Genomic DNA, 27770 nt, shown 5'->3' with positions numbered 1-27770 from the left:
ATTTTTGGTCCCCATGAGGAAAACAGCTTATAAATCATACTAAATTATGTTTTTCAAAAATGTAAAACAGCAGAAAGTTTTCGGTGATGGGTAGAGTTAAGGGTAGAGTTAGTGTAAGGGGAAAGAATATACGGTTTGTACAGTATAAAAACCATTTTGTCTATGGAAAGTCCCCATAAAACATGAAAACCCAACAAGTGTGTTTGCGTGCGTGTGTGTGTATGTGTTTGTGTGTGTGAGTGTGCGCAGGGGGAGGGGAAGATGATTTACACTTTCTATTTCCCCTTTTTGCAGTCGTGCATGAGCGTGTGGTGTTTAATGTGAGATAAGTTTGACTTCTGTTCTTCCTCCAAATGTTATGAAATAATATTTCATTCCACAGTTGCAGGTGAATTGTGACGGTTCAGACGACAGACTGATCATCATTTCATGAGCTGTAAGTACAATGATCTTTCTCTTCAGTGTCTCTTTCTGAACGCTCACCGTTAAAATGGAGGAATAAAACGAGAGAAACTTATAATGAGATGATAAAAGTGTTTTTGTTGATTATACACACATCTATATGAATTATACAGGAGAGCGGGAATAGAATCACGGTCTGTATCAGACTTTGAGTCAAACTTTCACAAATGCTTGTTTTAATTAATTTAATTTAGAAAATTTTACACAATAAAAGCCCACTGGCATCAGACAAGAGTCAGTTTATAATGAAGGGAGATTCGGACTGAAACAACAAGAGCATTTTAGGACATATCAAGTTGGAAGAAATATTTAGAACTACTTAAAATTAAATAAAATTCAAATGAAAAAGTGTTGTGTGACAACTAGCCCCGCTCTCCTCACATTACTTAATCTATGTCAATCAAGTCATCTTTATTTCTATAGTACAGTACAGATCGTTTCAAAGCAGCTTCACAGTAATAAACAGGAAAACAACAGGCAATTATGCTAACTTCATCAAATTCAGCTGTAAGGCAGCTCTACAGAAGACTGTAGAGTCATCATTCAGCTCAATTCACATCAAGTTTTGTTCTCATCCAATACTGTCAGTACAGTCAAACCAACAATATTACTGAATATGAAGTGTCTTTTAATGTCAGCACTTGACACTGAGGTCTTTTAGGGGTTATTTCGCAAGAATCCCATTTTAAACTCACATGATCAAATGTGTCTTTTGGTGAAGCAAACCTTCCTACGATCAGTGAGCAAAAACACGCAATACGCAAATGAGATGAAAGGCTTTGCATGGCCTGCAGCTGCAGCGGTGCAGAAACGCATCTCTGAACGGAAGCAGGTGAGCAGAACGAGCGTTCAGACACAAGCTGCGCTGCACTGCTTTCACAGACCCAAAGGGTACAGTACAAACCTCAGATGCTGCAGCATTCTGGGAAAATTCGTGCTTTAGACCGTCAGTGAGAAGTACGGATTTCACATATAGTCACTATGTCTTCACTAGTACTGCTCTTCTTCTTCTACTTCGCTCTCCTCACTGTTTAACCCTCTGGTGCTGCTCGCGTAATGATCAAAAATGAGCCTGAGAATTTTTTTTATTATTTAAATTAAATGAAAGTAATATATTGTAGTTCAATAATATTTTTTATTTAATATTTTGTATTTTTAGGGGATTTTACAGTACTAAATTATATTTATCCAGTAGTTATAATCCATTTATTGACTTTTTGAGCATAGACCTGAAAATTAAATTTCCAACTTGAACTCGTAAATCTTAAATGGTTTGGTCTCTTTTTAAAGACGACACTTGGCAGATTATTGCTGAAGTGAAAAAAGTCAAAAATACTATTTTCAATTTTTATATCAAATATATATTTTCCAAAACATGTTTTACTCTAAAACTGAGAGAAATAAATCTAAACAAGTTGCGTTCCAAATTTGAGGTTGATATCTCAAAAAATTAGCTTTCAGTAAGATTTTGTTTGGGCGCAGTACCATAAGTTTCCACCAGATGAGATTCGTCTTCCATTAATTTCCAAAGCGCTCATTTTTGACTGCGAGGAGTACAAGTGTGACTTCTTTTTCAGGGCCATTTAAACTTTTCAAATGATGTTCAAAGTGCCAAAACCTTTACCAAGTTTCATACCATTCCGATGAAGTAAAAAAAAAATCTAAAAAAGAAAAACGTAACATTTTCACCAAAGAGCAGCAGCTTCACTATCGCCACCTAATGATAAGGCATACAGATCGGATCACCAGACGCTGCGAGTCATCCTGTTTGTTTATCAAGCATTTTAATTATGAAACTCTACAGTAAATTTTAATTGAGGTTGTAAAGGGAGTCCCCCAAGGATCTGTGCTGGGACCGTTATTATTTACTTTATACATAAATTGTCTTGTTTCCAATATTGTTAATGCAAGGTTATATTTCTACGTGGACAATACTGTTATTTACAGTTCGACCCCTTCTAAGCAGCAATCTTTGGCTTATTTACAATCTGCCTTTAATTTCATTCAAGCAAGGTTTTGTGCTTTAAGTGTTATTCTAAAATCACTCTTCTGACATCTGGAGGGAATTTGATCGCATCAGTGTCGGAGTACAAAAACCTAGTCATTATAATTGATGATACATTACAGTTTAGTTCACACATTAATCATCTGAAACAAAAATTAAAGACAAAGTTAGGGTTTTATTTCAGAAATAAGGAAGAAACTTGTGTCTGCTATCTTCTTACCGATTCTTGACTATCTAGTGTTTCAACATATTCCTTCCTCTCTGGATGCTCTGTATCATGGTGCTTTAAGACTTATTACAGATTGTAATTTGACACATCTTATATGTCTGGTCTTGGAGTCTCTACTAACGAGCTGATGAGTTGAATCAGGAAGAGTTGGAAAATGTGTGGTGTTGTTGTTGTGCCTCCAGGAACAGGATCGGAAAACGCTGTGTTAGGCTGGCCACTGTGAGAGACCACAGACATAAGGGCAGTTTCTACCGATTATTAGCATTATAATCCTCAGAATGCACACACTAAAACATTCATCTGGACTGAGAGAAAAAAGGAATATGGGTGATCTTCTTTCTCAATACTCCACTTTCGTGGCATGTTTGTGGCTGCCAAGTTTCAGCTATTGAAGCAAACAACATCCGGTTGGTGAAGCTTGCTCGCTCTCATTGGCTATCACGGGTATCATGTCAGAGGCAGGCCGATCAAGAGTTTGGGATTGTGCAGGCTCCGACGCAGTAAAATAAGTTGGTTACGAGAAGTCTTGAATCAGGCCACACCCCACAGATCATTGGGGGTTGCAAATCGGGCTTAAAATCTTCAAGTGTGCAGCCAGCCTTAAACGAATGTTTCAGAAATAAAACGTTCCTTGAAAGATCTATACATGATGTTTTCAGAACCAGATAACTTTCTATTAACGTTACTGAAGAACGTTTGCTTATAACCTTGACAGAATGTTCAAAGCGTTCCCTGTTAACTGAGGTAGTCAATCATCTTGGTGAAGAAACATCAATTCCCCAAACAACGTTTCATCTTAAAACCATCTTATAACCATCATGTTTATTCATATTTTTATTAACTGGAGACTTTCATTCATGTTAAACATTCTGTCAGCATTTACTCACCTTCATGTCATTACAAAACAAAAGAATGCAAACAGGAATGACATGTATTTAAGTAACAGACAGAATGTAAATTTGTTGGTGAGCGCTCTCTTTCATGTGGTTCGTGCTGTAGTGTCAGTTTTTATACGGGCTGCTTCAGTTGAGTCTGGTTACGGTGTGAAGACCAGCTGTGTTTGACTGACATGTGGTTTGCTGTGTTTCATGGCTCCCTTTGTGTCTCGTTGTAGTCTCTGAGTTGTCTCCATCATGGAGGCGACAGGGAAATACGACTTTGCAGCCACAGCAGAGGATGAGCTGAGCTTCAGGAAGGGAGATATTATCAAGGTGTGTGACTTCAGTGTACATTACAATAGCACATATCTGCAGCATATATCACATATCCACTGATAAACACATGAACTTACTTTGAACCTGTCTGATTTTTCTCTGTTCTGAACTGAGTTGAACCATCATCACATGCTTCTCTGTAGATTTTAGGCACCAATGACGACTGGTTCAAAGCAGAAATCAATGGCATGGAAGGATACGTGCCGCGGAATTACATCAAAATCCACTTTCCGAGGTAACAGCCGTCATTGAAACACAATTACACTGAGCAATACTCTGTTTCTAAAACACCAGATCGACCACTGACTCTCAGCATTACACAGTTAGTGGTGTTTGATGGTCAACCCTCACTGTTTTTAGCACTCAAAGTGGTTTGAACAAAACCAGTGTTTATGATTAAATTAATAATATGATAACAAATTACAGTTTGCCACATCAAGCAGCAAAACAGCTTGTAAAGCTAAATAAACCAGAAGTCTCCCACATTCGAGTTATAAATGCCCCCGCCGCTCTTATGTTAAAAATAAGGAGGATTCGTCAGAATGTGGAAGTAAAGAGTTAACACACTCGCCCACAACTGTCTGAGGCTCTGTCTTTATGACAGTATATAATTCACAATAATGTACTCAGATAGATAAACTAAATACGACCTGCTGCAGTTTTTGTGTCAAAGAGTTGATGAAAAAGGGAAGTGTCTACTTGATAATTTTGTTCTCCAAATATAAGCATTGTATCTTGGTAAAAGATAAATAAGAGAGTGACATCTAGAGGAGAAGACTGGTAGTGACGGGATTTGGAAATAAATACAGAAGTTAAATAAAGAAGTTAATTGGTTCTGTGTTACTTTTCTAAATAATCAGGCTTAAGATTTTGTCCTGATGGTCCAGAGAAAAACGTTAAAAAAAAAATATCATGACCAGTGGTGGACGGCATTTCACTTTGTTTCTGTACTGAACAAAAGTTCATTTTCAAGTGTGTGTACTTTATCAAGGTATTTTCATTTAGGGAAACATTCTTTATTCAAACTTTGAACTGAAGAAATCAAGACGTGTATTTTGTGCTGTTCAAACTAACAAACTTGTCTGAACAAACAATAGAGGCATGGGATAGGCTCTTTTGAAACACCCTAGCAACCACTCACGACACCTTAGCAACAGCACACGTTTTCTTCAGAACATGAATGTCAAACAGTCGTATTAAAGCAGTGTTTCTGCAGCTGGTATCAGGAGAACACCAGCCGTCATTCTGCACAGGATGAGCTGATGTATCAACCAATCGGATCGTTCATCATCCGAGGCTCCCAGAGTTCACCTGGAGAATTCTCCATTTCAGTCAGGTACAACACATACACACTCACACACACACACATACATACACACACACACACACACACACATTCTTGAATTCTGGTTTGAACTCACGTGTGTGTGTGTGTGTGTGTGTGTGTGTGTGTGTGTGCTGTCAGACATGAGAATGATGTGCAGCACTTTAAAGTGATGAGAGACAAGCAGGGTCAGTATTACCTGTGGAGCGAGTACTTCACCTCCCTCAACAGACTGGTGGATTACTACACACACAACTCCATCTCCAAACAGAGTCGTGTCTTCCTGCTCACAGAACAGCGGGTGAGTCCAGCAACACTGTGCTCATAATAAAGAAGTTTTCCAAATCACCACCAGAAAATGCTTAGCAATGTTCTAATAACACCCTAGCAACACCATAAAACAACCCACAAACCACTCAGAACAACCTAGCAATGCCATAGCAACCACCTAGTACATCCTAGCAACACCTTAGCAACACCATAACAACACCCAGGGCATCCTGGCAACACCTTAGCACCTGTCTAACAATACCTTAGAAACAACTTAGAAGACTCTATTAAACACCTAGCAATGTCATAGCAACACCCAAGATACCCTAGCAACACTAAAGCAACCGCCAAGAACATCCTAGCAACACCTTAGCAACCATCTAACACCCTAGAAACCACTTAGATGACTCTAGTAAACACCTAGCAATGGCATAGCAACACCCTGGAAATCCTAGCAACACCTTAGCAACTGTCTAACAATACCCTGGAAACCACTTAGATGACCTTGGTACATACTTACCAATGCCATAACAACACCCTAGCAACTCCCTAGCATCACCTTATGAACTATCTAACAACTAAACTATTTAGTTGTAGTAGTATATACTTAACAATGCAATAACAACACCTAGGACACCCTAGCAACTGCCTAGCAACGTCTACCAACACCCTAGAAACCACTTAGATGACCCTAGCAACCACCTAACAACGTCCTGATAGAGAACACTCAAGGATCACGACAGAAAGTTTTCTGCAGCAAGTTTTAAAGTTTTTCTCACATATTCACTGCTTTTGTTTCTTCTTGTTCCGCGCTCTCTCTCTCTCTCTCTCTCTCTCTCCCTTACCCAGAATCCATCTGATTTGCCGCACAGGAAGTCTGTTGAACCGCCGCCCATCTCTCAGGTACAGACGTTGTCACTCATGTGACATCACTCATCTGATGAGCTTCAGCCTGAAATCTGCTCTTATTCTTGCAGGAGAGACACAACTACAGATCACCAGCACCACCGTTTCCTCGCACACCCGAGCCCTCACCACCACCACAGGTACAACACACACACACACACACACGCGTCATACAGGTCACATGATATACACAACATGTACAAACAATGCAGAAAAGTTCTGTCAATCTCTCACAATGAATCAAGACACCATGTGAGATTCTCTGATGTGTTCATCTGCGCAGGCGTCTGCGCTGCAGGTTCGGGCCATGTATGACTTCAATGCAGAGGACGCAGATGAGCTGAACTTTCACGCTGGAGATATTATCGAGGTTTTAGATCAGTCCGATCGTTTCTGGTGGAAAGGTCTTTTGCGCGGGAGAACCGGACTTTTCCCGGTCAACTACACCAATCCGGTTTGAAAATCCATTACACAGACGTTCAGTTTATAATCCATTTATCCTTCTGTTCTTTGAGTCTTTATGTTGCATGATAGTGATTTGTCCATAAAGAATACATTCACAGTTCTGCATTTCAGAAACACATTTTCATCTTGTCATGAGTGCAGTACTGGAACACACACACACACACACACACACACACACACACACCTGTAAAGCTGAGCTCTTACTGTACAGAGAATTGGAAAAACTGTGTTCCGTTTCACAAACGAGTTTATGAATCCTTCAGAATTGTTATGATCCTCTGCATATGGACTGCATGAAAAATTCCTGAGATGTAAACTTCATCCAAGTAATAAACACATTCGTATTTAATAACACATACAAATGTGTCATGAGTTTATTGAATGAATGGTTCGGTTACAATTTTTTACATCAGAATTCTCTTCCGTACTGCATGTTCCAAAGAGGATGTTGTAATCTTTCATAATAACATTTTAGCTGATGTCAACCGTGTCCCTTCAGATCACCGGCTCAGATTCTGGTCCGTTTTAGAAATGCATCACATCATGATTCCTCAACATAAGCAAATATATTTCAGCTCGATTCAACATATTGCAGTTCAGAATATCACGATGCCAGCCTGTGATCAAAGAAATCACAATGATCCAAATGAAGAAGGAAATAAACAAAACCACAATCTCTGATCTGATCTGAATCCGTCTGTTCAAGGAAGTAAACAGGTGAAAGTGAAACGAATAATTTAAATCCAAATCTGCTATTCAACTCAAGTATTAAAGAGCCTCATTATGTTAGAGCTCACATTTGCCTCACTCTAAAAGATCTTGGGTTACTTTTTCTATCAAAGTCCTGGGTTGAGCCTTTTGGGTCATTTGTGGGGGTATTTTTCCAGTGTTTGGGTATTTTTTGCTATACACAGAGTTATTTATAGCAGGCTTTTTGCGCCCTCTTCAGGAGAGAGCAGTGCGGCTCCGTCAATTTGGTGCATGTCTTCGGTAAAATACAGGTTTGTGTACGTTTTATTTTTTTAGCTAAAAATTCATTATTGTTCTGTATATCATTTAATTATATGCAAAGTAACATACAGGGGATGTGAGTCACCAAAACGAGTGTCGCATCGGTCTTTTCGCGTGATGGAAACACCTGATGCCTTGCATAAAATGTTACGATTTTATCCAAAAAAAGATACAGAATATAAACACTTAAGATGTTAAAATATGTTCTCAGAATTGTACACTGATTATTTATGGACAGGTTATGGAGTCAGTCACAGCATTTTTCGGCTACGAGTGAAACGCAGGCGGCGGTCTGAAGTTATCAGTTCCTCCGCCGAACGCGAGTCATCTCCGGCACGAGATCCAGCGCCGTTACGGTGGAAACAGGACAACAGAGACTGGTCCATTACACTTGAATTACTTCTAAATGTTTCATTTTTACTTCTAATATTTGTTAAACGAGCTTAAATGTAGGCAATATGTATCAAAAATTAGATAAATTATGCTATACTTTAAAATATGATCGAAAATAAAGGAATTATCCTTAGTGGTTGCGTGGCGTATTTAAAAAAGGTTTAGAGGATTTAAATTAATCCACATTAATTCATGTATGAAGTTAAAAAAAAATAAAAAGCTAGTATTATAGTAAAAATGATTTAACCCATTTTGCTGGGTAAAATTAACCCAACATGTGTTCTCTCCTATATTTACCCAGCCCTTGGGTTGAAAACAACCCAAATTGGGTTGTTTTTAACCCAGTGTTTTAAGTTATTTTTATTAATAGAAAAAGACCAGACACAATGGCAGGACTGGCTTCATGTGTCTGCTATAGCTCCAACTAAACCACGCCAATTGAAAAATGGTAGAAATGACTTCATGATTTAGGCCTATATCTGTAGTTACTGAGAGTCTAATATTTTATGCATTATGCATGAACTAAACCTTGAATGCAAGTAAGTCTGCCAAATGCTTAAATATTAAATCAGATATGAGGACGTTCTGCATTCATACAGTTATACACCTGTAAGTGTTCAGTCGCTACATTACAAACACAAACACTAGTACTGATTTACCTTTTATGATCAACCTTTATGTTGGAGTCATTCATGCTGAAAAAGTTCCTCTACCACTGTATTTCGTGTGAACTCCACCCACCCGCAGAGCCACTACACCTGCCCGCACGAGCTCAGGTGAGACACTCCCGCGCCGCATTCCGAGCTCGTGAAGGCGAGCAGGAGGTCGCGTCGCGTCATGGCGGAGTCCCAGCTCGTGTGTATGGAGGATGGGCTCATGCCCACCGCGGTGCCCGAGTCCCGGCCGCAGTTCTACTACAGCGAGCAGCACCGGGCGGCGCTGGAGCAGCTGCTCACGAAAGGAGACGGAGCGTTCAAGAGCCTCCTGAAGGAGGAGAAGAGCCAAGACTTCCTGTCGGCGCGGGAAATCAAGGCCATCACGAGCACCTTCGTCAAATATAAGCAGGAGGAAGACGATGGAGGGGCAGCGGAGAACCAACCCAACAAACAACCAACAACCGACAAACGCGACGACAGCGGCTCGCTGCGCTCCACCTACTGGCCGCAGAAGTCGGACACGGACGTCCCGCCGCTGGACATCGGGTGGCCCTCATCCGGGATCTTTAAAGGGGTCACCCGAGTGTCGGTCTACACACACCCGCCCAAAGAGAACAGCCCACACATCAAGGAGGTGGTCCGAAAATTAATACAAGAATCATGCAAGGTCAGCACTCGTTAAATATCAAATAAATAGAGCTGTTTTGAAATATCATCTCTCATGTGTGGACCCTAAACCAAGGTAAATCACTTTAGTTTTTAAGTGTTGCTGAGGTAAATGATAACCCAGCTGACAGGGAACGTTCTGACAAAGTTATGAACAAACGTTCTTCCAGTAACGTTAATAGAAAGTTATCTGTCAAAGGTAATGTTCTTATAATACTTGCAAAATGATCAAACAGAGGAAACTATGGTAAACATCTGTAAGGGGATTCCTCGTCACCATGATCATTTCATTTTCTCTTCTCACTGACACTGTAAATGTCATGTAACCTAAAGATGCATCTAATGAGGTTCACATCTAAATGAACTGGTTTATTCATTCATAGATATTAATAAACCAGGGGCCATATCATAAATCTCCTGAAGGAATAGCAATAATTCCTGAGGATTCCTGCTGGATACTTTAAGATCTTGTTCAGACTTGATCTAACCGTCAGTTTCTCCAGCCTGCAGTGGTTGAGCTTCAGGGGAATGACTGTGATCACTGACACTGACTCACTGCAGCAGGAAATGATGCGGCTGACATTCTGCTCTCGGCCTTCTGAAAAAATCTCAAGTCTGAAAGTCGAGCCACACCTCAAATAAAGTACTGATCTGATCAGTGTTTAAATGTCATGAATATCATGCTAAACATCTTCCTTGTTTTTATACGAAATATATTTTCTGGTTTTCCTCATTTCTCTGGAACATCAGACAGGTCACACCAGATTCCACAGCGCTACCGCAGTCGAGGGACTTTCTCTCGTGTTCAGAGATTATTTTCTCTATCATATCTGCTATCTTATCAGTCGTTATAAATGAACAATACACCATAAAGAAAGAAAGATGGCCTTAATTTCTTTCTTGTTGGATTTATTGTGGCTTTAGAAATAAACTAAACACTGTCAGATCTGAAAACAAGAGAGGAGAAAGTGAAAGCTGTACAAAACTCTTCTGAACTGGGTGTGAATCAAAATCAGTAGTTTCGGTTTGTAGTGTTACTGTAATCCTGATTAACACACACACACACACACTCACACACACTTGCACGCACACACACACACTCTCTCTCTCTCACACACACACATCTCTCACACACACACTCACACACTTACACACACACACACACACACTCTCTCACACACACACACACACACACTCTCTCACACACAAACATATCTCTCTCACACACACACACACTCACACACACAAACACACTCTCACACACACACACACACTCTCTCACACACATTTCTCTCTCACACACACACTCACTCACACACACACACACTCTCACACACATTTCTCTCTCACACACACATTTCTCTCTCTCACACACACATCTCTCTCTCTCTCACACACACACACACACTCTCTCTCTCTCTCACACACACACATCTCTCTCTCTCACACACACACACACACTCTCTCTCTCTCACACACACACACACACACACACACACACACACACTGCTTTGTGTGAGCAACAGATCAGATTTTAAGTCAATATTCACTAAAAATCTCAAATTTAATTTTTGTTCAGATTCAGAAATCATGCATCAGTGTGTTACCAGCTAACAAAAATATAATATATATGAAAACGTTACTTTTGAATGTTCTCTGAAAGTTCTGAAACAAGTAGTAATATTACAGTTTTTTTTACAATCGCTAGGACACATTTCTCAATACTTAGGTCACTTTTTCAAAACTCTTCACACAGTTCTCCTAACCAACTTTCATCTTGGCACAGAGGTTAACTTCACATTCAAAATGCACCAAATCTACCAAAACACTTCATTCATGTCTCAAATCAACTCATTCTTCCAGAACACTAGCAAAGGTTTTCACTGAGCAAACACACTTTGTCACTCATAAAACATCGACCTAAAAACACTAACATCAGTTAGCATTATACAATGTTTTCTTTTTTTAAATTTCTTTACAAAACAAGAATGACACTCTCTACTGCTTATAATTCACTGCAGTTTATGTTACATGGTCCATGTTTACATTACAGAACAAAATTATTCCTGTTTCCCCTTTTGAATTGATGGTAATGAAATTGAAAGACTAATGCTTGTGTAGGATGTAATTGTTTTGATAGTATTTGATTTTTTAGATTCAGAATATATTTCATAACTATATTACTGTAGAAATGTAGCAAATATCTGTCTTATTCAGTTTTGTATTACAGTTTTTTACAGACGCTAGGACACATTTCTCAATACTTTGGTCACTTTTGCAAAACTCTTCACACAGTGAGCACAACAGAAGTCTGTGTGGGCTAAACTGAGGATCAATTATCATTGCTTTCGCACAAAATGCATTCAATGACTACATCTCTCAAATTTCATGAATTCTTTTCTCACTCAGACACAACAACTGCCAAAACTCTTTGTACGTACAGGCCAATCTGCACATGCTTACATACTGTTTTCAAAACTGTTAAACTAAAGTTCAAAACAATAACATAATACAAAACTGAATAAGACAGAAATTTGCTACATTTCTACAGTAATATAGTTATGAAATATATTCTGAATCTAAAAAATCAAATACTATCAAAACAATTAGATGAAACTGAACACCTACACAAGCATTAGTCTTTCCAGTTTCATTACCATCAATTCAAAAGGGGAAACTTAGGAATAATTTTGTTCTGTAATGTAAACATGGACCATGTAACATAAACTGCAGTGAATTATAAGCAGTAGAGAGTGTCATTCTTGTTTTGTAAAGAAATTTTAAAAAAGAAAAAAATTGTATAATGCTAACTGATGTTAGTGTTTTTAGGTCGATGTTTTATGAGTGACAAAGTGTGTTTGCTCAGTGAAAACCTTTGCTAGTGTTCTGGAAGAATGAGTTGATTTGAGACATGCATGAAGTGTTTTGGTAGATTTGGTGCATTTTGAATGTGAAGTTAACCTCTGTGCCAAGATGATAGTTGGTTAGGAGAACTGTGTGAAGAGTTTTGCAAAAGTGACCAAAGTATTGAGAAATGTGTCCTAGCGTCTGTAAAACACTGTAAAAAACATCAAAGTAAAATGTTTCAGAAAAAAAAAAACATTCCATGAACATCATAAAACATTGTGAAATTAACATTTTTGTGCTAACGTTTTAAGAACATTATTAAAGACTAGATAACTTTGAAAAAACGTTCTATTAACGTTACTGGAAGAACGTTCACAACGTTGAGAGAACCTTGCCAGAACGTTAGCTAAAGATCTGAGAACGTTCCCTGTTACAGTTGTGCAAGGTCATTTCTTTTCTGTAATGAAACATTTCCTATTGAAACCGAAAACACTGAAGATTGTACTATGATGACCAACAGGCTTCAGTTCCGTCACATGCATTAAGATTTTCTGCAGTTTCTAGTCAGAGGCAGATGATGTCATGACTTTTCTTGGTTCCTTTTCCCAAAGGAGAAGGTTTAACATGACTAATTACTGTAGACGAGAATAAGGGAAATGTCTGTCCAGGTCGTGGCTATCGTGATGGACCTGCTGACCGACCTGCAGATCCTGCGGGATCTGTTCGAGGCGTCCAAGCGCGGCGTTCCTGTCTACATTGTGCTGGACGAGCTGGGAGCGCCGCACTTTCTGGACATGTGCAGCCGAATGCAGGTCGGCGCAAAGGATCTTCAGGTACAGCGTTATTAACCTGTTAACCCTTCTCAAAGCACTCCTCTTTTCTTCTCTATTGTGCCGTATATCCGAGTAAAACGCTTCTGGAACAAGAACAAATGTAGGGCTTGATTTTGATTGGTTTGCTATTGGTGGATCTCATGTGAGTGACAGGTTGCCCCGCCCTCGTCATCAGAGAAGAGAAACTGCAAGAGGGAGGAGAAGATATTCTGATTCAAGATTACCAGGAACATGAATTTAAAACAATAATGATGTGCACCGATAAATCATTTAGAATAAACACTGAATTGTCAATTTTTGTGACTTTAATTGCTTGTTTCCGTCAGAATGTCCGGACTCGGACCGTAAAGGCTGTCGGTTTAAATCTGTCCATGGGGAGAATCCCAGGAAACGTCCAGAGCAAGTACATGTTAATTGACGGAGATAAAGTCATGTTTGGAACGTACAGGTGAGTGTGTGTTTATTGTTTACAGCCTCCTAAATAATGTTTGTGTCTCATATTGTGTTTGTTGGTCCTGCAGCTTCTCCTGGAGCTCTTCCCGAATGGACAGAAACATGATCACGGTGATGTCAGGGCAGGTGGTGGATTTCTACGATAACGATTTCCGTGAACTTTACGCCATCTCGGACAAACTCGACCTCTTTAAGGAGTTTCACCTCAGTAAGCCCAAGACGGGCACCCTGTCCCGGGCCTCAGTGCCCAAACGCCCCCTAGCGGCCACTTCACGCTTCCAGGTGAACCTCGGAGATGCGACGCGTGGAGATATTAAAGTGCCGGCGCACAAATACCACAATCCGAAGTACCTGTTAGCGCTCGGACAGATCCCGGGACCCACGACGCCGCTGCAGGAGTTCTTAAGCACCATGCAGCCGCCAGATCCCACAGAACAGCTGGAGAATCCCATGGAAGAGCTGGAGAACCTGACACCCGTTCCCTCTCAGACCGGGAAGAAGGAGTCCAAGAAACTTAAAACACCGTCAAAGAGATCGTGGTGGAGGAAACAGAAGAAGGACAAGACAAGCGAAGCTGTCATTGAAGAAAACACACCGGACGAAGCGCCTAAACACACACCGACTGCAGACGAGACGTCTGAGGCGCAGGATTCCAGCAAAAAGAAGAAAAGTATATTTAGGAACATTTTTAAAAAAAACAAATGATGATTCTTTCATCGTAACCCTTCAAATGAGCCGCTGTAACTCCTCATGAAGACGTCATGTTTACACCGTGTTACTGACCTCACTTTAGACTTTCTTTATGGTGTATGTTTGATATGATCAGTGCGATGATAACTGTTCATATGTGTGACTGTGATGATGTACAACGCTTGATAAGAGGACAAAATAATGTCTGAATTACATTCAAACCTGCTGAAAGGTTTCTGTACAGAGTAAGATTGTGTTTGGCATTCTGGAAACATGTTGAAAATGGACTAATGTTATTAATGAAGTATAGTGTCTTTACTCAAGTCAGTTTTATTTTTGTTTATTTTTTAATTTTGTTATTAAATTTGATTAAAGAAAATTTATTAAAATAAAAAAAAAAAAATTGATTTAAGTAAATAAATAGATGATCTAACAGTACAGTACCAGCGAGTAGAGTAGATGTAAGAATATAATGTAACAATAGAAACTAAATATTTTTAAATTTACTTTACACATATTTACAAAGTCGATTTTTCATGGAATAAATTGAGTCTTTATACATAAAAATACACAGCTGTCTTTTAAATTTTAGAATGGGGTCCATCGCACAAGGATGATCCAAGACTGTTAAGGGGACAGTCATTTGCAGTGATGTCTAAAACCATAGTGGACAATCAAGTGCACTCATTCAATCCCATAATGCATTGCAATAACAAGTGTACAACCGATGTACACTTAACGGCTAAAGAATACCCATAATGCACTGTGAGATTTGCGCATTGAATGAATTCTCATGTGGCGTCTGCAGCTGAATCATCCATCCATTTTCCAAACTGCCGGTCCAATGTGGGTACAGCGTAATATCATACAGGTATAAATTCCATTTTTAATTGAATATTAAACAGTTTAATTAAAGTTTATACATAGTTTCTGTGTCAGACATCAAGATAAAGCTTTTCATTACTACTGAAGCTGTCAAGTTTGCCAAGTTTCAAATAATTATTAAACATCAAGCACAAACTGCAAAAGTAGCAGCACTCAGTGTCCGAATTCACTCACTCGTTTTCATTCACTCCTTCTAGTGAGCTATATTAGTGGAGTAATGTAGGGAATGAGGGTATGGGGGGGCGATTCGAATGGGATGCGAGCCAAATTAAAAAATCCAATTAGCCTAGTTCAAATAATTTTCTTTCCAAAGATTGTTTCTGTCAATTTAGGTAGGCCTAGTTCTCATCTTGGAGACGTTTGCTCAAGTGTTCGTTCTTCCAATAAGTTTGGTTTTAGTTAGTTATTTGATGCTATAAAAATGGGGAGAGGCGGCATGATTGACAGCTGTGCTTGTGATTGAGTCTGTGGGAGTGTGGGCGGGACCTTGATACCGCGGCTCCACCTCAGGATCACCACTGTGCAGACTCGGGCTCCAAATGACGTAATCGGCGCAAGATGTCAATGGATATTTTGGCTTCATTTTTCTAGTGGAAGGAAGTGGAGACATGTCTTCCATAATTTTTACAGTCCATGATGGGATGATCATATTAAAAGGGGTCCGTGGCATTTAAAAGATTGAAAACCACTAGCTTAAACCACATGCAAACCCTGCCCACTAAAGTCAAATCAGCCAACCCCATAGCACATGACCTGATTGTACAAAAAAAACACTTAAAATAGTTTCTGATTGGCTTAAAAAACAGACACAGATGTGATTATATCTCATTGTTATTTGTCAGGTAGTAGCCTAACAAACAGCTTCAGTTTAAGAAGAAAAGTCAATGGGATCAGTTATGAAGGGAGTGAAAGTCCTTTATATACGGGCTCCGTTCGCCCTCTGCTGGTGGATCTGAGCATAACATAGTATTTCAGACTCAGCTTGCATATGGCATATGAACTTCACAAGAGCACATGAAATGCGTCATTGGGGACACGACCAGAAATGCACTTCTGCTTTTACTCAGAGTGGCATTCTTTGGCCGGATCTGTGTGTGTGTGTGTGTGTGTGTCAACAGCTCTGACCACAAAAAGGATCAGTGGATTTACCGCCACAGCTCTAAACAGGAAGTGACCACAGATGAGCTGAATATGACTTACATTCACCCATGAACTAATTTTCAGTCTGTCCATCGGATAGCATCAGTTTACATGTCCGTCCAAGACTTGCAGAGACTTGAACGTGTTTCAGACCTCAGATGCTCCTCATGGACTCACAGTGATGTTCTTGATGATGATGATGAAGATGATGGAGAAACATCTCATGAGGTTGGTTGTGTTGGTTAAATCAGAGGTGATTGGGATCATTATGAAGATCATTAGCACCACAGATCAACAATAAAACTGCTCCTGGACCTTCATGAATCCACCAGCAGATGTCATATATTCTTGCTCTGATGGAGGAAGTGAAAGCGATGAGGTCATTTCACGTTTCCCTTTTTAAACGTTGCTGTTGCATGAATAAAAGCCAGAGTGGGTTCATCCTGTGCTACAGATGTTAAAAGATTCGCTTCCCAAATTGATTCTACATTTATCTTCTACTGACTGGATTTGTCTTCTATAGGCACTTCCTCTAAAACTGAATGAGATCACGTTTTAGACTTTCATCGGTCCAAGATATATATATACATATATATATATATATATATATATATATATATATATATACAGATCAGGCGTAACATTATGACCACCTTCCTAATATTGTGTTGGTCCCCCTTTTGCTGTCAAAACAGACCCCTGAAGGTGTGCTGTGGTATCTGCACCAAGATGTTAGCAGCAGATCCTTTAAGTCCTGTAAGTTGTGAGGTGGAGCCTCCATGGATCGGACTTGTTTGTTCAGCACATCCCACAGATGCCACAGCCACCAGGGAATATCGTTTCCATGAAAGGGTGTACAAATCTTTACGCTTGCCCATTTTTCCTGAAGAGATGATCAGTGTTATTCACTTCACCTGTCAATGCTCATGATGTTATGCCTCATCGGTCTATATATATGTGTGTGTGTGTGTGTGTGTGTGTGTGTGTGTGTGTGTGTGTGTGTGTGTGTGTGTGTGTGTGTGTGTAAATGACACTGAGACTAATGCTGAGAATAATGCTTCTTCTTTTAACATAACCAACATGTCACGTTTGTCCTGACGCCACAATTGTTTATTTCTGCTCAAACTACACAGAGACATTTCAAAAAATACAAGCATCACGGGACATTTAGTCTCAAATAACTTTAATTAAATAATCAATTGTACAATGCATCACTTATAATATTTCATATGATCTGTAGTATTTACAAAATATATTTTACATTAAAAAACATTTAATACAAAACAATCAGAGTAAATGTGTTTGTCCTGAATGTGTGTTTGTGTTGTTTGAGAGGGAATCAATCCATCTGCTGCACTGGATCATTATTAGACCGTCACTGCCAGTTTCCATAATGGATTCAGACGCACATTAAACACACACACAAACACACACACTCACACACACAAACACACACACTCAACTGGCTGCCGAAATACAACAAAACATTTGATCAGATGGCAGAAGCATGTTGGCTTTAGATAATAACCGTGTCTTTCTAGTGATGTTTGTATCGTCCAACTGAGGTAAGGAAGTAACTTTGGATGGAAACACAGCTAATGTCTCTTTATAATCTCAACTGTCGGTCAAATGGATAGTCATTGCCAAAAAGACCCCACTTCATCTCAATGAAATGATCTCAGTATGAACTCAAATGATCTGAGCTGCTCCACATTGATTGTTATGGCTCTATACTCTACAACTACTGCCTCATTTGAGTCTGTTTGTGTGTCTAAGGGATTTCAGGAGAACAGTCCTCCATTACATCTGTTGAGCTGTGAGAGAGAAGCCTCTGAGCAATGACGTTTTCCTCTGAGTGTAAATAAATACGCAGTGCGCTCTTACAGTTCTGGCTGTCTGTAGTTATAGTTCAGTCACGCCGTCGTTTCGTCTCATTTCTCTGGGACTTTATTGATGACTTTCTTCTTCCGGACGGACACTAGGTCATAGAAGGGATCTTTTGTAATGCTGGCCCTGTAAACGCACACATGTCGTATGTCAGATGCATGTCGTTCGTTCAGACGCCGTATGAGGAAGTTAGTGTTCGTACCTGATGGACTCGATCCACTCGTCTCTCTCCTCGGCTGAAGCGGCACAGATGGTGTACGACTGATGTTTCCCCTCCACCACACGGCCGTCGGTCTCCGTCTTACACGCCTTGATCTTCTGACCCCGACTGTTGGGGTTATACAGCTCTAAACAATACTGCACACAGGTCAAAGGTCACAGGTTAACCATCACTAATAATATCATTTATTGCCTCTCTCTCTTGTTTGTAACACGGTTCAGGTCTCACCGGTTTCCGGGGAAAGACCACTTCTTTCACGCTCAGATTCTCCAGAGGAATGATCCCGCGCGGCTCTTTGTCCTGATACACAAACAGCACAATCAGCTCTGATCTACACACTTCACACAGACCTTCATGCATTCAGAGAGATGTTTGCGTGTTCTTACTGTGGTATATTCAAAATAATACAGGCAGTTATCAGTGAGGATGAACCATCGTCTCTTCCACGTCTTCACACGGCCACCTGCAGACGGATCATACATCTGATTATACATGGGGAACACTAAACAATAAACCTCCATTAGTTAACATGAACAAACAATGAAAAATACTTCTAAAGCATTTATTATTGGTAGTTAATGTTAATTATAACATTCACTAATACATACCCAGCTAACAGGGAATGTTCTGGCAAGGTTCTCTCAACGTTATGAACAAACATTCTTCCAGTAACGTTAATAGAATGTTTGTTTAAACTGGTCTTTAAAAAATGTCTCAAAATGTTAGCACAGAAACATTATTTATACATCGTTCATGGAACATTTTTCTGAAATGATTTAGTTGGATGTTCGTCTAACATTTTTTTGTACATTTTACTGCTTGTTTCAGAACGTTCAGAGAACATTCAAAAGTAACGTTCCCATAATGTTTGAAGAATGATACAATGGAATGTTCCTTTAATGTTCACATAACCAAGAAAAAACGTTTAAAAATGGGATGTTTTGACTGTTCAAGAAATTCCGTTTTCATAACTTAATATCGTGATCAGCAAAACGCACTTATCTATATTGATTATTACTGGTTCAAGAGTGCAGTGCTGAAACTCTGTTGTAATAGCTAAAACTTCCAAGGATCAGCATTCTCCTTAAAGGGCTTGAGCCCTAATAATTGCTGCTTGCAGCTATATTTATTATATTAACATATTTCTGTTAGCTGGGTGAGCAGTGTTTATTTGACACAAAAACAATGAGTGTGAATTTTAACAGATTTAGAATAAACACAACTAATAAAAGCACTGCTTGAATAAACGAAACCCCGAAAAGAAAGAGAAAGTAAACTAAACTAAATATGTTTGCAGTAGTGAATCTATTTCAGTTTGTTTAACGCAGTCAGAGTTAAATCTTTATGATAACTGATGTAACCGCAGTACGTCTCGGCCGAGCTCGGCTTTACCCAGTTTGAGCAGCCAGCCCTCTCGGTCAGGGTTGAAGAAGGTGTGCGTGAGATCGTTCCCATCATCCTCTGGGATTTTGAAGGGTTCGTTCCGTATGCTGTTGTACAGATTCTGTCAAAAGAAACACATTTTTATCACAACCACAACCTTCCTGTTAGTGCTGCTTTTTTATGTAAATGTGCACCGCTGACGATTAATAATAATCACCACAGTGTTATTTGTGCTCAGTGACTCTAAAGTTCTCACAGGCTGGTATTTTGTTTCTCACGAGCATCATGTGACCCGCGAGGAGTGATTGTGATTGGCTGCTCACCGTCAGGAGGTCGTCGGGCAGGTCGTCTCCGTTGTTGATCCCGCGGTTCATGCTGATGAATCTCTCCAGCGGGGTCTTGTCCTTCACGTTGGGGTTGTGCAGACTCGTGTTCAACATGATGATGGCAAACGACAGGATGTAACACGTGTCTGAGGATCATTTACACAAACAACACAACAACTTTACCATAGACTGATAAACAAACCGGTTGATTCACAGCTGACCGGGAACGTTCTCGCGAGGTTCTCTCAAGCGTTTTTTCAGTAACATTAATAGAACGTTCGTTCAAAGTTATCTGGTCTTTAATAATGTTCTCAAAACGTTAGCACAAAAACAGTATTTATACATCATTCATGGAACATTTTTCTTCTGAAATGTTTTAGTTGGACGTTCGTCTAAATGTTACTACTTGTTTCAGAACGTTCAGAGAACATTTAAAAGTAACGTTTCCATAATGTTTGCATCTGCAATTTTGTTCTTGTGATTCTGAGAAAAAAAGTCAGAATTGCTTGATAAATTGGTCTGTGAGATACAAAGTTGGATTTGTGAGATAAAAAGTTGCAATTACCTTTTTTATAATTTTTTTTTATTCCAGAAACAAACAAAAAAACTGAATTATGATATGTAAAAATGTCGGATTTGCAAAATTACACAATCATGAGTTTATAACTCGCAAGTAAAAATTGTAAGATAAAAAGTCGCAATTACCTTTTTTATTTTTTTATTCCATGGCAGAAACAAGTTTCCATAAGTTTCTAATTTCAAATATTTTATTTTTACAATTTTGAGTACTTATTGAGTAGAATATATTATGTATTATGCAAGTCATGCAAGAGGACGTTGACGAGTTTAGAGATGTGTTTAACCTGTGGACTGGAAGACGTTGATGTTGCAGTTACAGTAACGTGTAGCGAAAGCCTCCATCATGCGGTCAATCTTCTGCGCTTCACCCGGCAGACGGAAACTCCACAAGAACTGCCTGAACGGGACAAAGAGAGGAAGCAGAAATAAGACGACTTCTGCGGCACGTGTGTGAATGAAGAAGCGTTCGTGTTCTCACCGTAACGCCTGAACCAGGTTCAGATCTGAAAACTCGTGCAGCTCCACAAACGCCTTGAGAATCTGCAGGTGCATCTCCTCCCTGAAACATCAGATTGAGATTCATCAGGACACACACACACATGGACAGAACTGATGTGTGTGTTTGGTTCATCTGTCACCTCTCTCCTAGGAAGTCTCCAATGGCTGTCTTATTCAGTCCTTCCTCTTTATACAGAAACTCTGCCACTCGGTCTGGTTTCCATTCCAGAAGCTTGTTTTCAACCAGAAACTTGATTCCCTAAAACACAGAGACGTTTGAGCCGTTCACAGTCAGTCTGAGACTCACAGACCGAGATAAAACACACTGCATTTGACCTGTAGCTCATCTGAGTTTATCAGACCGTCCACACGAGTTCCTCCACAGCTAAAAAATCTGGTTTTGGAGATTTTTCTTCAAACACATACTTCCCTTTTCTGCAGAATGACTAAAGGAAAGACTAAAACCTTCAACACAAAATCAGAGAAACTGATACACTGGTTGACTTTTGCTTACCTGCAATAGATATGTATTATATTATATTATATTATATTATATTATATTATATTATATACAACAGTTCATTCTGGTTCTCCAATCTGATTGGCTGAGAGCCATGTGATATTCCCCCAGTATCAGCACTGGAACCGTTTCACTCCGTTTGCGGCGACTGTCATGGCGGTTGAGTAAATACACTGTATTTTATACAAATACTACTGTTGTTGTGTCACAGAATGTAGTTTTAAGAGTTTTTTAGGCGAGAATGTAGTTATTTAGAACTAAAAATATGTGACTCATATACAAACATAGCACATATTTTACAATTTGTTTGGACGCTTCCTCAGATGTGAGCTCCAGGCCATCAGCGGCCATTCAGTGCTCGTGTACCCGCCGAGAACAGCTTTTTATCGGCCAGTTCTTCGGAAATTTGCCGCTGGCTCTGATGTAGATGAGATATAATTCATTTGGGGCAAATCAAGTGGCAATCTTTGGTCTTATTAATCTATTACTTGTTCTAGAGCCCAAATCGATTTGGGTTAAGGGGAAAATTAAGTTTCATAACTTTATATTTAGGCTATATTTAACTTAAATCCTGTACTACTTATATTATATTATATTATATTATAGTTTAGGGTCAGTATGATGTTTTTCTAATAAGAAATTAACACTTTTATTCAGCAAGGACGCATTAAATTGACCAAAAGTGACATTTATAATGTGACAAAAGATTCTATTTCAAATAAATTCTGTTCTTTTGAACTTTCTATTCATCAAAGAATCCTGAAGAATAAAATGTATCACAGTTTCCACAGAAACATGAATCAGCAACATTAAGGAATGTTTGTTGAGCAGCCAATCATCATATCAGAATGATTTCTGAAGGATCATGTGACACTGAAGACTGGAGTAATGATGCTGAAAATTCAGCTTTGATCACAGGAATAAATTACACTTTACTATATATTCACATAGAAAACAGCTGATTTACACTGGAATAATATTTGTATTTTTGATCAAATAAATTCAGCCTTGGTGAGCAGAAGAGACTCTTTCAAAAACATTAAAAAATTTGAGAGAGCCTAAACTTGTGACCGCTAGTGAACGTGTGTTGTCTAGTGTGTTAATGTGTTTGTGGTGTTGATCAAACATCAAACATTCATGTGTCTCTCTGTCGTCTCTTCTCATGCTCGCCGGGTCTCGCTGTGTTATAACGTGCAGCAGCAAAACCACAAAGACTCAGAATGAGGAAACCAAAAGTATTTCAGGTGTTGACCTGAGGGCGAGTGTTCAGATCAGAACTTCATCCTACTGTCTGTCAGCCTCTCATTTACACACACTCACTCTTACTCACTCTTTCTCTCTCTCACACACACACACACACACACTCATGGCTGATCTGAGAGACAGACAGATGTTCCACTGCCCTCGTCATCTCACGCTGGAAACAAGCGTCTCATCATCATCATCATCATCATCATCACAGACTTTCCTCCAGATCTCACCTTTTTAGGATCCATGTTGAACTTCTTCTTGCCACTAGAGAAGCGTTTCTCTCTCTCCAGCGTCTTACTGCAAGAGATTCAAACAAAACAACTTCTCAATCACAGCATTTCAACCAGCGGTTAATTATCATCAACTAAAACTATTTTAAAAATGGTTAACTGAAATATAGCTGAAATAAAATATAAGTATTAGATGAAACAAAACAAACTAAACAAAAAAGGCTTCCTTGACAACTAACTAAAATAAGTTTAAACTTAACCAAAACTACTGGAAAAAAAATAAAAACTAAAACTGAAATACAAATAAATTAATATATAATATATATATATATATATATATATATTTTTTTTTTTTTTTTTTTTTTTTTTTTAATAATATAAAATATAAATATAAAATAATAAAAAAAAACATTAATATAAAAAAACAATAAAAATTACATAAAAATACCAAAAATTCAACTAAAAAATTTTAAACTGAAAATATAAAAATATAATTAAAAATATAATATAAAAAACATAAAAAAACAGCTAATTCAAAAATGAATTAATTCTATAGCAGTATATAAATAATACTATAAATGAACAGCCGATGAGATGAAGAGCGTCAGTATTGTGTGTTTGCGGAGGATGTTGATGTGATTCTCTACACTCTGCGTCTGAATTAAGAGTCTAAATATTTGTCATAAAGCATCTTTTCTCTGATCTTAAGACTCTCTCAGTGAACATTCACACATTCACTCACTTGTCTTCTGCTGACTTGAAATCCTGAATATCTGCCATGACGTTTTCAATCTGGTTCTTCAGTTTCTGTAAGAAAAACAGTTTTCAGCTTCAGAACTCAAACATCAGCAACTCTTGTCAGGTTTCATAATATAGACACTTATTTAATGTAATTCACAGTGTCTGTCTATTATTCACTTTAGCAATATAATAATGGGATTGTGATTGAAGAATCACACCAGTAAAGCTTTGACGACACACACAAACACGACCAAGAGTCCAATGAGACGCAAAAGAGTCTTTTAGGTTATTTTGGATAATTTCTTCTTCTTTTTTAACACATTTACTTGAGTGTTTTTGCTTTTTCACAGAACAATCAACACCCAAAAAAAAAAAAAAAAACCTACACTCTGAAAAATGCTGGGTTAAAAACAACCCAAGTTGGGTTGAAAATAGACAAACCCAGTGATTGGGTTGTTTTAACCCAGCGGTTGGGTTAAATGTTTGTCCAACCTGCTGGGTAGTTTTATTTAACTCAACTATTGTTTAAAAATTACTGTATTTCTTGCTTAAAATGAACCCAAAATATGCTGGAAATTAATATTTATTAATAAGTTTAATGAATAATAATTAACAATAATTAAACAGTATCAAATTGCTTATTAATAAATGTTCACCTTTTGATTATTATTGTTGCCTCTAGTAATTATGTGTCTGATTTTTAATTTCCAACCTATTTTGGGTTCGTTTTAAGACAGACATACAGGCATTTTTAAACAATAGCTGAGTTAAATAAAACTACCCAGCAGGTTGGGCAAATATTTAACCCAACCACTGGGTTAAAACAACCCAATCACTGGGTTTGTCCATTTTCAACCCAACTTGGGTTGTTTTTAACGCAGCATTTTGACAAAACAGGACATTTGAGGGTCAGATGTATACAAAGACAGATTATCATTTGACGGGTAATGCTTAAGCAGAATGCAAATTCAGTCCTACGAGTATAAACTAAAATAAAATGAATATCTGTGTACTATTTTATCTCGTAAGAATGACAACAGTAACAGTGAGGTTTGGATCAGTTCGTATGGCACATCACAGCAATGACAGAAGCAGAAAACCTCAGATCTGATGTGTGTATGAAGCTCTCAGCTGAGAGAGAACGTTCTGGCAAGGTTCTCTCAAAGTTATGAACAAACGTTCTTCCAGTAACGTTAACAGATCGTTCGTTCAATGTTATCTGGTCTTTAATAATGTTCTCAAAATGTACAAAAACATTATTTATATATAATTCGTTTTTCAGGAAAGGTTTTACTATGTCTAACATTTTTTAAATGTTACAACTTGTTTCAGAACGTTCAGAGAACATTCAAAAGTAACATTCTCATAATGTCTGAAGAATGATAACATGGAATGTTCCCTTAACGTTCACATAACCAAGAAAAAATGTTTTTTAAAAAAGCTGGACGTTTGGAACATTCAGAAACGTTTTCAGAACGTTCTTAGAACATTAGTTTGTTAGCTGTTGTCCTCACCTCAATGTCCTCCAGCAGAACCTGCTTGTGCATCTTCAGCCGTTCGATCTCCATCTGCTCCTCTGCCGTCAGATCTGAGAAAACACACACAACCACATGAGACAGATATTAGTGTGATGATTCAGAGAGAGATATCACATGTAAAACACTGTTAATAGGCCCAAAACACAGCAGTGACTTTCTACACAACATGACAACATCACATAAACACTGAAATGGATTATTGACCAGATCAGAGCTGTCTGAAATCTCCCTTCTCGTGAAGACTTGAACAATACGCTTCACATTCGCTGTTCTGCTTTATGAAACAGGAAATCTGTTGCCATGGGGGCTGTTGGCTCCTGCGTGAGGGGCCTCTGTGTGTGTGTGTGTGTGTGTGTGTGTGTGTCACTTCAAACAAACAGACCACAGACGACAGACGACAGAAACAAGAGATTCAGACAGAAACTCAGAGCTGATCTGCATGAAATCAAACCAGCGGTGTAAAATGAAGATAATAATGATCACAGACATTTTTATGTCAGACAATAATTCAGCTGGATTACATGAGTGGAGCTGATCCTGGACTACAGATTTACATTTCACCTCAGAACGTTGTGTCAAGGTTCTCTCAAAGTTATGAACAAACGTTCTTCCAGTAACATTAACAGAACGTTCGTTCAGAGTTATCTGGTCTTTAATAATGTTCTCAAAACGTTAGCGCAAAAACATTATTCATGAAAAGTTTGTTTTACTGAAACATTTTAGTTTTTTAGAGAACATTAGTAATAGAGAACATTCAAAAGTAATGCATCCATTTAAAGGATGGAATGTTCCCTACATAACCAAGAAAAAACATTTTTAAAACATTTAAAAAAAAAATAAAAAATAAAAAAAACCTGGACATTTTAAATGTTCAAATAACATTCAGAGAACGTTTTCATAACTTAATGGGAACATTAGCAAAACGTTTTTTTGATTTTTTTTTTTTTTTTTAGCTGGGATCACCACAGCATCAAACTTCACTTCAACTGACCTCAAAAAGACATTAACATTATTAAAAAAATAATAAATGACATTAAAAAACAAAAATCAACAGAGATAATCTATATGCATACAAACATCTGCAAGAACAGCCTGCAATGGAAATACAGATATTATCAATAAAAACTTGAATGTGAATGAGACTGAAGATGGACAGAGAGTGTCAGATATGAGAGTTTAGTTTAGTTAGTTAAGGTTAAACTCTGTCTTACCTGTGTGACAACACTCAGTCATTGTGCCGTATAACGCTGAACTCCTGTTTCATTAAAGCTGTGTGTTTGAAATCAGACTTTCTTCATGTTTGTTGTAGATGAGAGTGAGTTCCTCTATCTGCCCTGCCCTGCAAACACCCGTTTCACACCAGAAGTCAAGCGTTTCCGCAGGAGGAGCAGCGCAGGACTTCACAACAACAACACAAAACACACACACACACACACACACACACACATACATGTGATGAGATGATGTGATGGCTTCATGTGATCTGCTGATGCCATCTGCTGGTCATAATCACACTACAGTCCACTGAAAACACAAACACTCACACATGTGAAGAAGACAGATTATTAGAGTAACTGACGAATCTCACAAATAACATTAAATTCTCTAGTTCTCTGGGAAAAATTATGTGTTCTGTAGCTTTAAAGCACAGAGAACGTTCTCACAAGGTTCTCTCAACGTTATGAACAAACGTTCTTCCAGTAACGTTAACAGAACGTTCATTCTGAGTTATCTGGTCTTTAATAATGTTCTCAAAACGTTAGCACAAAAACATGATTTACACATTGTTCATGGCATGTTTTTTCTAAAACGGTTAGTTTGACGTTCATCTAACGTTTTTTAAATGTTGCTGCTTGTTTCAGAGAACATTCAAAAGTAACATTTCCATTATGTTTGTAGAATGATACAATGTAATATTTCTTTAACATTTGCATAACCAAGAGAAACATTTAAAAAACTAGATGTTTTGAACATTCAGAAAACATTTTCATAACTTAAGGGGAACATTGCTATTACCTTGGAAGAAGCTTTGAACATATACATGTTTTAATGTTTTTAATTCTGCACACAAACTTTATATGGAGTTTATAGTTGGACTGTTGGATTTCAGCCTCAAAGAAAAAGCCCAGAATAACCTGAAGAACATCA

General features: G+C 38.4%; 3 protein-coding genes across 4 annotated transcripts; 2 read left to right on the top strand and 1 right to left on the bottom strand.

Annotated features, from left to right (window-relative positions):
• Positions 1-250: 250 nt before the first annotated feature.
• On the top strand, positions 251-7237 carry grap2b (GRB2 related adaptor protein 2b). Its single transcript, XM_051895938.1, has 8 exons — positions 251-436; positions 3811-3907; positions 4054-4145; positions 5127-5246; positions 5376-5535; positions 6354-6407; positions 6482-6550; positions 6694-7237. The coding sequence occupies exons 2-8, from the start codon at positions 3830-3832 to the stop codon at positions 6868-6870; spliced, it is 750 nt and encodes a 249-aa protein (XP_051751898.1). The 5' UTR covers positions 251-436; positions 3811-3829; the 3' UTR covers positions 6871-7237.
• A 164-nt stretch (positions 7238-7401) lies between these two features.
• fam83fb (family with sequence similarity 83 member Fb) lies at positions 7402-14720 on the top strand. 2 transcript variants are annotated; one of them, XM_051895915.1, is made up of 5 exons: positions 7402-7876; positions 8125-9602; positions 13117-13281; positions 13608-13729; positions 13803-14720. In XM_051895915.1, exons 2-5 carry the CDS (start codon positions 9117-9119, stop codon positions 14437-14439), a joined length of 1410 nt encoding a protein of 469 aa, XP_051751875.1. In that variant the 5' UTR covers positions 7402-7876; positions 8125-9116; the 3' UTR covers positions 14440-14720. The 2 variants fall into 2 exon arrangements, with proteins under 2 accessions (XP_051751875.1, XP_051751874.1); XM_051895914.1 differs by having other exon boundaries at positions 7402-9602.
• Positions 14721-17615: 2895 nt separating this feature from the next.
• cyth4b (cytohesin 4b) lies at positions 17616-27036 on the bottom strand. Its single transcript, XM_051895922.1, has 13 exons — positions 26834-27036; positions 25599-25672; positions 24086-24150; positions 23344-23410; positions 21483-21601; positions 21323-21403; positions 21129-21241; positions 20263-20411; positions 19949-20060; positions 18943-19019; positions 18785-18856; positions 18539-18693; positions 17616-18462 (listed from the first exon to the last, which is right to left on the bottom strand). The coding sequence occupies exons 1-13, from the start codon at positions 26853-26855 to the stop codon at positions 18381-18383; spliced, it is 1188 nt and encodes a 395-aa protein (XP_051751882.1). The 5' UTR covers positions 26856-27036; the 3' UTR covers positions 17616-18380.
• Between the last annotated feature and the right edge of the window lie 734 nt (positions 27037-27770).

This window comes from Ctenopharyngodon idella, chromosome 6, assembly GCF_019924925.1.
Source record: "Ctenopharyngodon idella isolate HZGC_01 chromosome 6, HZGC01, whole genome shotgun sequence".
Taxonomy (NCBI): Eukaryota; Metazoa; Chordata; class Actinopteri; order Cypriniformes; family Xenocyprididae; genus Ctenopharyngodon; species Ctenopharyngodon idella.
This window is presented reverse-complemented; position numbering and strand designations above follow the sequence as displayed.